Source organism: Physella acuta, unplaced genomic scaffold (assembly GCF_028476545.2).
Source record: "Physella acuta isolate Inbredline_101_S28 unplaced genomic scaffold, ASM2847654v3 ptg002198l, whole genome shotgun sequence".
In the NCBI taxonomy this organism is placed as follows: domain Eukaryota; kingdom Metazoa; phylum Mollusca; class Gastropoda; family Physidae; genus Physella; species Physella acuta.
The window spans coordinates 4079-17500 of record NW_026733698.1 but is presented as its reverse complement, the minus strand read 5'-3'; the positions used below and the strand labels follow the sequence as shown (position 1 = coordinate 17500).

General features: G+C 37.2%; 1 protein-coding gene across 1 annotated transcript in view; it reads left to right on the top strand.

Annotated features, from left to right (window-relative positions):
• LOC131932533 (sodium-dependent multivitamin transporter-like) overlaps positions 1 to 12280 on the top strand; it is a 17512-nt gene extending 5232 nt beyond the window's left edge. Inside the window, exons 2-17 of the mRNA XM_059289453.1 lie at positions 2697 to 2812; positions 3780 to 3887; positions 5012 to 5080; positions 5313 to 5364; positions 5496 to 5563; positions 5710 to 5790; positions 5889 to 5962; positions 6110 to 6250; positions 6684 to 6823; positions 6942 to 7023; positions 7289 to 7404; positions 9289 to 9359; positions 10933 to 11019; positions 11230 to 11292; positions 11949 to 12045; positions 12150 to 12280. Coding sequence (XP_059145436.1) covers positions 2697 to 2812; positions 3780 to 3887; positions 5012 to 5080; positions 5313 to 5364; positions 5496 to 5563; positions 5710 to 5790; positions 5889 to 5962; positions 6110 to 6250; positions 6684 to 6823; positions 6942 to 7023; positions 7289 to 7404; positions 9289 to 9359; positions 10933 to 11019; positions 11230 to 11292; positions 11949 to 12045; positions 12150 to 12280 — 1496 coding nt within the window. The remainder of the gene's footprint in view (positions 1 to 2696; positions 2813 to 3779; positions 3888 to 5011; positions 5081 to 5312; positions 5365 to 5495; positions 5564 to 5709; positions 5791 to 5888; positions 5963 to 6109; positions 6251 to 6683; positions 6824 to 6941; positions 7024 to 7288; positions 7405 to 9288; positions 9360 to 10932; positions 11020 to 11229; positions 11293 to 11948; positions 12046 to 12149) is intronic.
• The last annotated feature ends 1142 nt before the right edge of the window (positions 12281 to 13422 follow it).

Here is a 13422-nt window from a genome sequence, read left to right as displayed (position 1 = left end):
AGTAGAATAAGTTCCACTTCTGTTTACCGGAAATCGATGAAAAGAGTATACAGATCTACAAATTTGATATAATACTCACGTATAAAATTTCATCAATCTAGCTGTAACGGTACTTAAGTTATCTTGTTTACAAACAGACACACACACACACATACACAAATATACAGACAAGATTGCAAAACTATGTTTTTCCGCCGCAGGAAGGTGTAAAACGTCGAGATTTGTAAAAATCTCGATTTTTTGTTTTCTTGCACGATTACAATATTTTATCTATAGGCCTAATTCGTACCCGAGAAAGTATAGAAGTATACATACCCAAAAAAAGTATACATGCCCAAAAAAGTATACATGCCCAAAAAAAGTATACATACCCAATAAAAAAGTAGAAAGAGAATACATAATTGATAAAATATTTCATAAATTTGAGTATACAATATCCTTAAAATGTTAATTTATGTTAATTTATCAGGTCACGCTCAGTTCAATAGACCAAAGGGTCTAAGCAGTAAGTTATGTAGATAGTCTGATTGAGAGTCTAATGGAGAGTCTGATGGAGAGTCTGATGAACTTATACATCGGGGGGGGGGGGACTTGATATTTTCGGGGGGGGGGGAGGGGCGGTCAACATTTTCCGGGGGGGGGGCGGACACTGGAAAAAGTATATTATATTTTCTATATAAATTCCATTTTGTTCGGGGGCGGTAGAATTATTCGAGTTACACACTCTGCCCCCCCCCCCCCCCCGGAAGAGTTGCCTGGAAGAAACTCTGGACTTGCTGTGCTATGGCCAACAGTTAAAGAACAGAAAGGGGGTTGGATTTTAGTTTAAGTATTCGAACAACAGGGTTTATATACCAACAAATATAACTCGAAACTTTGAGTAATACGGACATGTTTTAAAATGCGCAGATACTAAACATATTTTCAAATAATTGATCATAGAAAAGCAAGCCATAAAATGCCTAACACGATTTGAAATCCCATGAAAGTAGACTATGACAAACTAATACCAGTGTAATTGTAAACATGCAAGTTTGTCATAATTGCATAACAAGGTCGTAAATTGTCAGAGGTCGTAATTTATGTAACTCTACTTTGTTTTATGTGAACGAGTAGTTAGCCCATCACACAACCCCCAATCCGGAGGACGAGGGCACAACGTTTGGTCTGGCCCCTACCCGCGCAGATCTGTCCGACTTGGTTAGACCTGCCAGGAGCACTAGGCTCCCGCCAAGCGCTTGAGTGGAACCCCCAGGGGAAGCGGTAGACAGACGCCCAAGACAGACCTGGAGGCGGAGTCTTCTTGAAGAACTGAAGCCAACAGGGATGTCTTGGGAGATGACAAAATTAATAGCCAGGGATCGGACGAAATGGAAGCAAATGGTGGAGGCCCTATGTTCCATAAGGAGCAAAGATGAGTAAGTCAATTTGGCGGTAAACTAGAACTATATTTTTAGTTCAAACTCAAAAAAATTAGTTATAGTTAATTAATAGCAACAGGAGTAAAAATCTCAAAATCTGAGGGTTTGGTTGTACGGAAAATTCCATTCATTAAACAACAAATTTAATCAGTTCTGGATTAATTAATTCAACGACCCGTGTGTGGTGTGTGTCAATATTGTTGGTCAGGGAGATTTAGCACGAACCCATAGATACGAGATCAGTTTGTAAAGTTATGTTCCTTTTCTTCTCGGTGAAGTTTGTTCCTTTTCTTCTCGGTGAAGTTGTATTCCATTTCTTCTCGGTGAAGTTGTGTTCTTTTTCTTTTTGGTGAAGTTGTATTCCATTTCTTCTCAGTGAAGTTGTGTTCTTTTTCTTTTTGGTGAAGTTCATTATCTTGTAGGTGGAGTTTTATTGATGCCCTATCAGTAGTGTTTTAGAATATTTATTTTAAATTTAAATAATTGCATTATGAAAATTAGGCAGAAAGCTAATGTTGCTTTATAGATGGCTATCAAAATAGTCGAAACAACTTATTTTGTGAATATTTTAAAATTAGTTGTATATTGTAGTCGGGATATATTTTACTTTTTTTCTTCTTCTTCATTTACAAAAAAAAAATATTACAGCTGAACTAGACCAAAATGGTTGTGGTGAAGAACTCCTTCGGCCCTGTCGGCTATGTTGTCTTTGCCGCCATGTTGATCATATCAATGGCTATAGGAGTTTGGTTCGCTCTCATGGGAGGCAAACAGAGAACACAAGGTAAGGGGAGATAAATATAGAACACAAGGTTAAGGGAGACAGGTATAAAACATTATAAGAACCTTGAGATTGATGCTATTTGTAGATTAACATCACCTTTTTTGAAATTTCTGGAAATCCGACGTTGTACATAAAAAACCCGTCAAGTACCGTTTGTGAGGTGGACCAAATTTGTTATACACGAATTCAATCAAATAATTCAGTACAGGAAGGTGAAACAATAACTAACATCATCAATGCTCACTTAATCGTGTGTGTGAGGCTAAAATATGAGCAAAATTACTTAAAGAAAAGACATTGTTATAACCTATAGAAATTAAACGATGGCAAAATATTTATCGTTTTTTTTTAAAGCAAGTTAGGTATTTGCTGATGCATTTAATGAGTACCTTATCTATTTTTTAAAAAGGAGATTGATTCGATGGCAACTCACATTTATTTGAACATTACAAGGTATTTATAGAGTAAATATTTTATCTTTTACAACCCAGTTGAATATCTGATGGGAAACAGAAGCCTCTCCATACTCCCTGTTGCTATTTCGATCTTGGCCTCATTCATGTCAGCCATCTTGATTCTCGGAACTCCTGCAGAAATGTATACACAGGTTGTGTTTGTTTCTAACATTAGGTTAACGTGTCTGTGTATATTTTCTAGCGCTGCGTGTTTTATTTTATATTATTTTCCCACGTTTTCTTTAACTTGCTTTCTCTGTGTGTTTGTCTTTCCAATCAAATCTTGCGATCGAAATTTCTGGCACTTCCCAGTTAGCTAGCGCGCTGAAATTTTCAGGGAAGCTTTCTTTTGGATGACCATTGAATATTCAATTGTTATTATTACTAAATTGATCAATGGAAACATTTTATTGAGCATTTTAGACCGCTATATAATCTATATATATAATTCTCCTCTGCGAGCCATTAGAAAAAAAAACGAGCGACGCGTACCTCGCGCGCAGTGAAGCGAACGATCCCAAGTCGCCACAGGCTTAGGGGCAGATAATTTCACACAACGTGTTTTTTACGAGTTGTCTTTTTACGAGTTGTCTTTTTACGAGTTGTCTTCGTTTACCCAACAAAAAAGTGAAAAGATAAAATCGATAGCAAGATTTTAATGCAAACAAACAGACAAAGACTAAAAAGTAGAAAATAATAATCATTAAAAAAGTTTTAAAAAACCCACGTTTTCTGATTGAACTAAAAAGTAGAAAATAAATGCTATACATCACAATAATGCAAGCGATCACTCTACTATAAGCGATCAAAAACGTGGGGCGCCGAAGTAAAAGTTATATTACTATTGATTAGATAATACTATTGACTTTTATTAGGGAGCTTGTAGAGAGTCAACAGTATTAGAAACTGTAAGAAAATCACGGCGCCCCACGTTTTTGATCGCTTATAGTAGAGTGATCGCTTGCATTATTGTGATGTATAGCATTTATTTTCTACTTTTTAGTTCAATCAGAAAACGTGGGTTTTTTTAAACTTTTTTAATGATTATTATTTTTTAAAATTATTTTTGTTTAATTTTCCTAAATCTTTTTTTAAATAAACAATGTGTTGTTCACCCAGGGGACAGAATTTTATCTGGCAACTTTTGGTGTCATGCTTGGTGTGGTGTTAGCTGCCCTTCTCTTTGTGCCTCTCTTGTATCCACTACATCTGACCAGTGCTTTTGAGGCAAGTAGAAATAGGCGTGTTAAAATGTCAAGTAGATGTAGCCTAGTTAAAATGGCAAGTAGATGTAGCCTAGTTAAAATGTCAAGTAGATGTAGCCTAGTTAAAATGTCAAGTATGAATAGCCCTGTTGAAATGGCCTTTACTCCTATGTTAAACTAAAACTTTGAGTGCAACATATGTACACACGAATGCAAAAAGGTGCTATGTAGTTCGGGAGATATTGGTCAATTTTTTTGTTAAGATAATGGGTGGGTGAGAGATGGTGGAGTGGGGCATTTAGTCAATCAGAGGCTATCATACCCACATCTGAGTGTCATTTTACACGGCACTTATTATCTAGATGTCTTAAGAGTGTGACCGGAAAATAAAGAAGTGGAAAATTGCTCTACATATTTGATATTTCAAAATGCACAATCAACCAGCTTGTTTGGTGTTGTTTGTTAATGTTTTAATATTTAATGTTGTGAAATTTAACAAAAGTTTACTAAAAAAAGAAAATTTACGTAGAAAACATTCAGTAAAAAAAACTATTCGATCAGAAATGTTGCGTGTCAATATGTCTTCTATGTAGTAAATATAATTTAACGAGCCAACCCTGGAAGTACCATACGTCGCTTTTTTTTATTAATGGTCGATTGTCCTCCCCTCCCTTCCCCCCCCCCCCCCCCACCCCCCCCCCACCCCCCCCCCCCACTCCAGTGAAAGCCGCCGTCTGTGACGAGAGTTTACAGATGACAATGAAAAAATCAAGCAGAATTTTTTTGCCTCCCCTTAGTTTCAAATCGTTTAAAAACTAAATTATCTGGCCCTGTAGCCGTCATTAATTCGACCCGGCTCTACGATTGTAAACGTTCAGCGTGAACCACAGCTCAGCAGACTGGTGGGGGTAGGGGTGATAGTGATGTGATCTATCGCGCATGCCTGGAGAGCGAGGGAGGGGGCGGGAGGAGGGTTAGAGAGTCAGAATGCGTGCGTGGTGTCCCGCATGGTTGGGCGAAAAATATTGAAAGAAAAAGTTGCTACACATTTCCTTAATTATCATTTGAAAATATTCAATTTTTAAATAAATATAGATCTTATAACTGCTTTATCATACTCTGGTACAATTTTTTTCCACCGTTCAGTATTTGGAGGTCAGATTTGAGTCAAGAGTTGTCCGCCTTGTGGGGACGATGCTGATGATTCTCTCACAGGCAAAAGAACATGGTGGGTTGTGGTGGTAAGTTATGTTTTGAGAGAGGTGATGTTCAAATGGGTGGCACCATAGAGACTGCTCTCTGTTGTATGTACGTGTCACTAGTGAGTCATGTATTGAGAGAGTTGATTATAAGAGGTTACTGGTTACCTGACCTGACAATATTTAACAGTCGCTGCAACATGACTACAGATATTATAATATTATGTACTCCCTTTTTTCTCTTTCAGGTGATCTACATGGGCATCGTTTCATTTGCTCCCTCTACAGCTTTAGAAGCAGGTCAGATCCTTGTCTTATTACGTGACGTTTGTATTAGCTGCATAAGATATAGGGCTATTGGATGTGTTTCTAGACAGGTTTTTATAGAAATTTTACAACATAAAATGTAACTAGACTAACTTTTATTTTAGTAACGGGCTTTCCAATGTGGGGAACAATTTTAAGTATTGGAGCTGTTGGTACGCTCTATACTACAATTGTAAGTATGGTGGGTGGCAATGTAATGATACGCTGACACAGAGAAAACCAGCGTATATATATATATATATATATATATATATATATATATATATATATATATATATATATATATATATATATATATATATGATCAAATTGTTTTAGGGAGGTATGAAAGCGGTAATCTGGACAGATGTCTTCCAATCTGTGATAATGCTGGCTGGTATTTTGGCCATTGTCATTCAGGTTGGTTTATGTCAATTGTGTTTTTAGCATTCAGAACAATTTGATTTAGATTTGAAGGATTTGATCATGTCGTTATAACCTTTGACCTGTTGTTTCAGGGTACTCTAAAAGTTGGTGGTATGTCACGTGTGTGGGAGATCAATGAGGCGTGGGACAGGATCAAATTCTTCAAGTTAGTGTTTCTTTTTTGACAAATGTATTACATTTTATAGCAGATATGTCGAGTTACCATATACGTATTTATAGCGTAGCCTAAGATGAAAGTCTTTTACCCACACGTACGAGTCTGTGTTACTGAATGTCTACACGTCTGCTCCAGCTTTGACCCCAGCCCTGTGACACGTCACACAGTCTGGAACTTGGTGATTGGGACAGCTTTAAACTGGATGGGAACGTACGGGGTCAACCAGGCCAGTGTCCAGCGATATTTAAGTCTACCGACGTTACGTAAAGCCATGACGTAAGCTTTCTAAAGACTACAGAAATAAGTGTAATTATTGTTTTTAATGGTCAAATAATTCTTCAGCAGAAATATTTGCAATACTATTTTTTCTTGCTTAATTAAAATTGATATTTCTAATTATTCACGCATCAAAAAGTTGAGTGTGACCTACAAAGTTCAAGATCTTTTTATAGAGCATTAATGGTGTAAGATTAGACCTGACCCAGCACTGAACTCTGCTCTAATCTTAGCTTTGAATACATTGGGAAACTAGTTGTAGAAAATCCTGATATCAATTAACTCTGTTAGGCAGCACTGGGCTAACCCGTGTGATGAGTCAGAGGACCAAATTTATCCTCAGGTACAACCCGACATTGGCGGGGGGGGGGGGTTGTGTATGAATGTCAATAACATTTCGTGTTTAAATTAAATGTCTACACTGTGAATCCAGGTCAGTGTTGCTCAACATCCTGGGTGTGTTCATTTTGTTGACCTTGACCTGTGTCTCTGGTGTTGTCATCTTCGCTTATTACGCCAATCAAAACTGTAATCCTCTGGGTCAGAAGCTGGTCAAGAGCTCCAATCAGGTTAGTGTGTGGGATGGTGACCTATTAAATGTAACTCAAACCAATCTGCTGGAATTTGTTAGTGAGCTGATAAGAAATCAAATAACGCTCAAACAACACGTTCTTTGTTTGTCCCCAGCTAGTTCCCTACTTTGTGATGGAGACTTTGGGATACCCCGGAGTTCCTGGACTATTTATAGCTTGTTTGTTCTCTGGAGTTTTAATGTGACTTCACATCCGCGTCTAGAATTGATAAACCAGTGTTTGTTTTCCATGTCAAATGTTTTAGTTCTATGGATAATGTTTTAGTTCTATGCCCAATGTTTTCGTTTTATGGCCAATGTTTTCGTTTTATTGCTAATGTTTTAGTTCTATGGCCAATGTTTAAGTTCTATGGCCAATGTTTTAGTTCTATAACCAATATTTCAGTTCTATGGCTCATGTTTATGCTATATGTCCAATGTCTAAGCTCTGTCTCGACTTTGTTTAGCTCCGTGTCGTCTTCACTGAATGCACTAGGAGCCATCACTTGGGAAGATGTGCTGAAGCCCAGATACGATCACAGGTTGACGGAGTATCAGAAGACTTTAGTCACCAAAGCTACAGGTATTTTTATACAGAGTATCAGAAGACTTTAGACACCAAAGCTACAGGTATTTTTATACAGAGTATCAGAAGACTCTAGTCACCAAAGCTACAGGTATTTTTATACAGAGTATCAGAAGACTCTAGTCACCAAAGCTACAGGTATTTTTATACAGAGTATCAGAAGACTTAAGTCACCAATGCTACAGGTATTTTTATACAGAGTATCAGAAGACTTAAGTCACCAAAGCTTCAGGTATTTTTATACAGAGTATCAGAAGACTTTAGTCACCAAAGCTACAGGTATTTTTATACAGAGTATCAGAAGACTTTAGTCACCAAAGCTACAGGTATTTTTATACAGAGTATCAGAAGACTTTAGTCACTAAAGCTACAGGTATTTTTATACAGAGTATCAGAAGACTCTGGTCACCAAAGCTACAGTTATTTTTATACAGAGTATCAGAAGACTTTAGTCACCAAAGCTACAGGTATTTTTATACAGAGTATCAGAAGACTTTAGTCACCAAAGCTACAGGTATTTTTATACAGAGTATCAGAAGACTTTAGTCACCAAAGCTACAGGAATTTTTATACAGAGTATCAGAAGACTTAAGTCACCAATGCTACAGGTATTTTTATACAGAGTATCAGAAGACTTAAGTCACCAAAGCTACAGGTATTTTTATACAGAGTATCAGAAGACTTTAGTCACCAAAGCTACAGGTATTTTTATACAGAGTATCAGAAGACTTTAGTCACCAAAGCTACAGGTATTTTTATACAGAGTATAAGAAGACTTTAGTCACCAAAGCTACAGGTATTTTTATACAGAGTATCAGAAGACTTTAGTCACCAAAGCTACAGGTATTTTTATACAGAGTATCAGAAGACTTTAGTCACTAAAGCTACAGGAATTTTTATACAGAGTATCAGAAGACTTTAGTCACCAAAGCTACAGATATTTTTATACAGAGTATCAGAAAGCTTTAGTCACCAAAGCTACAGGTATTTTTATACAGAGTATCAGAAGACTTTAGTCACCAAAGCTACAGGTATTTTTATACAGAGTATCAGAAGACTTTAGTCACCAAAGCTACAGGTATTTTTATACAGAGTATCAGAAGACTTTAGTCACTAAAGCTACAGGAATTTTTATACAGAGTATCAGAAGACTTTAGTCACCAAAGCTACAGGTATTTTTATACAGAGTATCAGAAAGCTTTAGTCACCAAAGCTACAGGTATTTTTATACAGAGTATCAGAAGACTCTGGTCACCAAAGCTACAGATATTTTTATACAGAGTATCAGAAGACTTTGGTCAACAAAGCTACAGGTATTTTTATACAGAGTATCAGAAGACTGTGGTCACCTAAGCTACAGGTATATTTATACAGAGCTGTGTGATACTAGCTTGATGGTTACATTGTGTTTGTAGCTATAGTGACATATGTTTGCTTTATCTTTGGTCTCAATATGGCTGTGTGTTCAGGTAGTAGACCTTACGAGAGCTAACTCGAATGTCTCGAGTTCTAATCCCGGGCTTGTGTACCTAGGGCGTTTCCATTTTACTAAGCCTTAATGGGTAGGCCTACCTAATTCACTTAAAGGAAAGGTGACTGGGCTTGCCACATTAACCCTTTATATGCCGAGACTACTGAAAAAAGGTTAACTCTACTTTACCTGCCGCATCTATCGCCATGTTTGAAAGTTTACTTTAACCTTTGAACTTAGGCTGATGCCAATATTGTATGGCTGTTTGATGAAAGGTCCTTCAACTTTGACCTCAAGTCACACGGTCTAGGAGACTTGAAAAATAAGAACCTATTCCAGTTGTGTTATCATGTATTAAAGTATACCTTTGTATAATGTAACAGTTAAAAAGTCAGCTTTTTTTCTTCTAGTGGCCATCTACGGATGTTTGGACATTGGCGTCAGTTTTTTGGCTCAAACTATAGACGGGACTGTTCTACAGGTAACGTGCTTTTGTTTATGACAGCAGTTTGTGATGTGTAATAAACATGTTTTACTGTAAATGTTATTTTGTATCTCCACCAGATATATGTGTGTTTTACTGTGGATGTTATCTTGTATCTCCTCCCCCAGATAGATGTGTGTTTTACTGTGGATGTTATCTTGTATCTCCTCCCCCAGATAGATGTGTGTTTTACTGTGGATGTTATCTTGTATCTCCTCCCCCAGATAGATGTGTGTTTTACTGTGGATGTTATCTTGTATCTCCTCCCCCAGATAGATGTGTGTTTTACTGTGGATGTTATCTTGTATCTCCTCCCCAGATATCTGTGTTTTACTGTAGATGTAATCTTGTATCTCCTCCCCAGATATCTGTGTTTTACTGTAAATGTAATCTTGTATCTCCTCCACATATATATGTGTTTTACTGTGGATGTTATCTTGTATCTCCTCCCCAGATATCTGTGTTTTACTGTAAATGTAATCTTGTATCTTCTCCCCCAGATAGATGTGTGTTTTACTGTGGATGTTATCTTGTATCTCCTCCCCAGATAGATGTGTGTTTTACTGTGGATGTAATCTTGTATCTCCTCCCCCAGATAGATGTGTTTTACTGTAAATGTAATCTTGTATCTCCTCCCCAGATATCTGTGTTTACTGTGGATGTTATCTTGTATCTCCTCCCCAGATATCTGTGTTTTACTGTAAATGTAATCTTGTATCTCCTCCCCCAGATAGATGTGTGTTTTACTGTGGATGTTATCTTGTATCTCCTCCCCCAGATAGATGTGTGTTTTACTGTGGATGTTATCTTGTATCTCCTCCCCCAGATAGATGTGTGTTTTACTGTGGATGTTATCTTGTATCTCCTCCCCCAGATAGATGTGTGTTTTACTGTGGATGTTATCTTGTATCTCCTCCCCCAGATAGATGTGTGTTTTACTGTGGATGTTATCTTGTATCTCCTACCCAGATATCTGTGTTTTACTGTAGATGTAATCTTGTATCTCCTCCCCAGATATCTGTGTTTTACTGTAAATGTAATCTTGTATCTCCTCCACATATATCTGTGTTTTACTGTGGATGTTATCTTGTATCTCCTCCCCAGATATCTGTGTTTTACTGTAAATGTAATCTTGTATCTCCTCCCCCAGATAGATGTGTGTTTTACTGTGGATGTAATCTTGTATCTCCTCCCCCAGATAGATGTGTGTTTTACTGTGGATGTAATCTTGTATCTCCTCCCCCAGATAGATGTGTTTTACTGTGGATGTAATCTTGTATCTCCTCTCCAGATATCTATGTTTTACTGTGGATGTAATCTTGTATCTCCTCCCCAGATATCTGTGTTTTACTGTAGATGTAATCTTGTATCTCCTCCCCAGATATCTGTGTTTTACTGTGGATTTAATCTTGTATCTCCTCCCCAGATATATGTGTTTTACTGTAGATGTAATCTTGTATCTCCTCCCCAGGTATCTGTGTTTTACTGTAGATGTAACCTTGTATCTCCTCCCCCAGATATCTGTGTTTTACTGTAGATGTAATCTTGTATCTCCACCCCCCTCCCTCAGGCCTATGTGTCTCTGGGTGATTCTGTGGCTGGGCCCCTGTACGGGATGTTTGTGTTGGCAGCATTTTTCCCCTGGGCCAACAGTTACGTAAGTTTTTTTATTCCACATTAATGGTTGTTTACCTAGAATATACTTTTTTTATCGATTATCTAGAAGGGTAAGAATTCGATTTTCGAGTCGCACATCTTTATCGACAGCTAGACTAAACACCATTTCGTTTTTCTGTAACAGGCCACATATCTGGTGATCTACTTGTGCTTTGAAGTCTGACTTAACTTGATTGTGTTTCTATCACAGGGCGCCATATCAGGAGCTCTAGTTGCTGTAGCACTGAGTATGTGGGTGTCCATTGGTTTCTATGTCTACGGCATACGTCTACCTCCAAAGTCATTTCCTAACGGGACGTGTGCGGGGTATTTCAATGTGTCCACCATGTCACCTGTCACTGACATGACAACTGCTACAACCTTGACCTTTACAATGACCTTGACATCTACTGTAGGCTTATCTCCAGCTGTTAAGAGGTAAAAGTTTCAGACGAAAACGTTTTTAGTTTAAAATAATGTGTGAGTCATTTCCCGTCTAATTTGTTTGAATGTTCTTTTACAACAGTAAGGTGGATGGTGCTTTTAGTGCTGTCGGGCTATAGAAATAAAGAAGTTTAGGATAAACCAACCAGTTATTGAGAAAACACGTAGAAATGAAAATATGTTTATTAAAAGTTTCCCAGAAATATGCGCTATGTGTGTGTAATTTTCTTATTTGCGCAATTTCTGTGTGTGCAAAATCTCTTTGCGCATTTTTCTGCTGGTGCATTTTTCCCTTGCGCACTTTTAGTGTTCTAGTTTCCGTATACGAGAAAGTACGTAGTAGTAAAACGATGAACGCTTCCCAAATATCTGTTAATTATTCAGAACGATAACGAGCTTCCTCTATACTCTGTACACGAGAACATAAAAATATGATTTCTTTGAAATCGTCCATAATTATACTTATAAATTTTGTTTTCCAGAGAGGGAATTCAGATGTTGTATGGATTATCTTATGCCTGGTTCTCTACACTGGGCATGGTGACTGTGATAGTGGTAGGACTGATCGTGAGTTTTATTACAGGTAACTGCTCTGTTATTCTCTCAATGATATAGCGCTGACTGTATACAAGAATGTCTGTCTGTGTTATAAAACTTTGGTAGCTGATCTCTTTCTGTCATGAGCAGGAGCCAATTCAACAAATGACGTCCCAACCAAATATCAGATCCCTGTCTTCACACGTCTGTGTTGTTGTTTGCCCAACTCCTGGCTTCATTTTCTCAATTGTTATAGACCCTTCCAGAGACCTCAGGCATAAAAATAACAATTTAATATTTCTTATTCTTTTTAACGAAATTCCATTAGATATTTTTAAGTAGTTATAATATAATTTAGTAAAAAATATCGTATGACTGAGACAGCCATTTGTAAATAAAGTTTTGGAAATTGCTTATATACAGGATACTGTAGGAAAATTAGTCCCATAACAAACGAAACATAAGAGTATAAAGATTAACAGAATTTGTGAAAACGGGACAAAGTCATCTGCCAGCAGGTTAACTCCTGCATCTGTACATAGAGAATATCTCAGTCGTGGCACATCATTACACATTTATGTTGCACTATGTTAGAGACCTGCCTATCTCCAACATAGTGTGTTGTGTGACAGAAGCAGAAATACTGAATGACACACTGTTGAATATTTACAATCAGAACTAAACTAACAGCCAGATACTTTCAATAATAACACAAACTCAAACTGTTGAACCATAGAATCAACCGACTTCTGTATTTCGGAGCACACAGTGTTACAGCAATAGTGCATCAACACCACAAGTGTCGCTCTCTACGGTCTAATACACTCTGACAAGTCTCAAAACGTTCTTACCCTGTCTTCGTCCTGACGTTTCTATACAGTTTATCATCACACATGGCAGAGAGTAAAACATTGGCATGAGAGTGTCCTCCCTAATCCTCTAGTAGGCCACAAGTTGTAAACAAACCAAGAGAGATCATTAGGGAGGGTACTATTACAGTTTAATTGTGATCGAAGATCCATTTATAGATATTATTGTTTCTCTTGTGTCAGGATATCAGGTCTGAAGAGAAGGATGAAGATATTTTAGTGGTTGCCCCACTTAACGGTCAAGATGTTAAGTATGTTCTCAACGGTGACTCTAAACTTGGTATGTATTATGTAAAGCATATCTTTTAGATCCTGATTGAGTATAGTAGATCTATTATGTTTTGATTGGGTATATTATGTCTATTATGTCCTGATTGAGTATAGTAGATCTATTATGTTTTGATTGGGTATACTATATCTATTATGTCCTGATTGAGTATAGTAGATCTATTATGTTTTGATTGGGTATACTATATCTATTATGTCCTGATTGAGTATAGTAGATCTATTATGTTTTGATTGGGTATACTATATCTATCATGTCCTGATTGAGT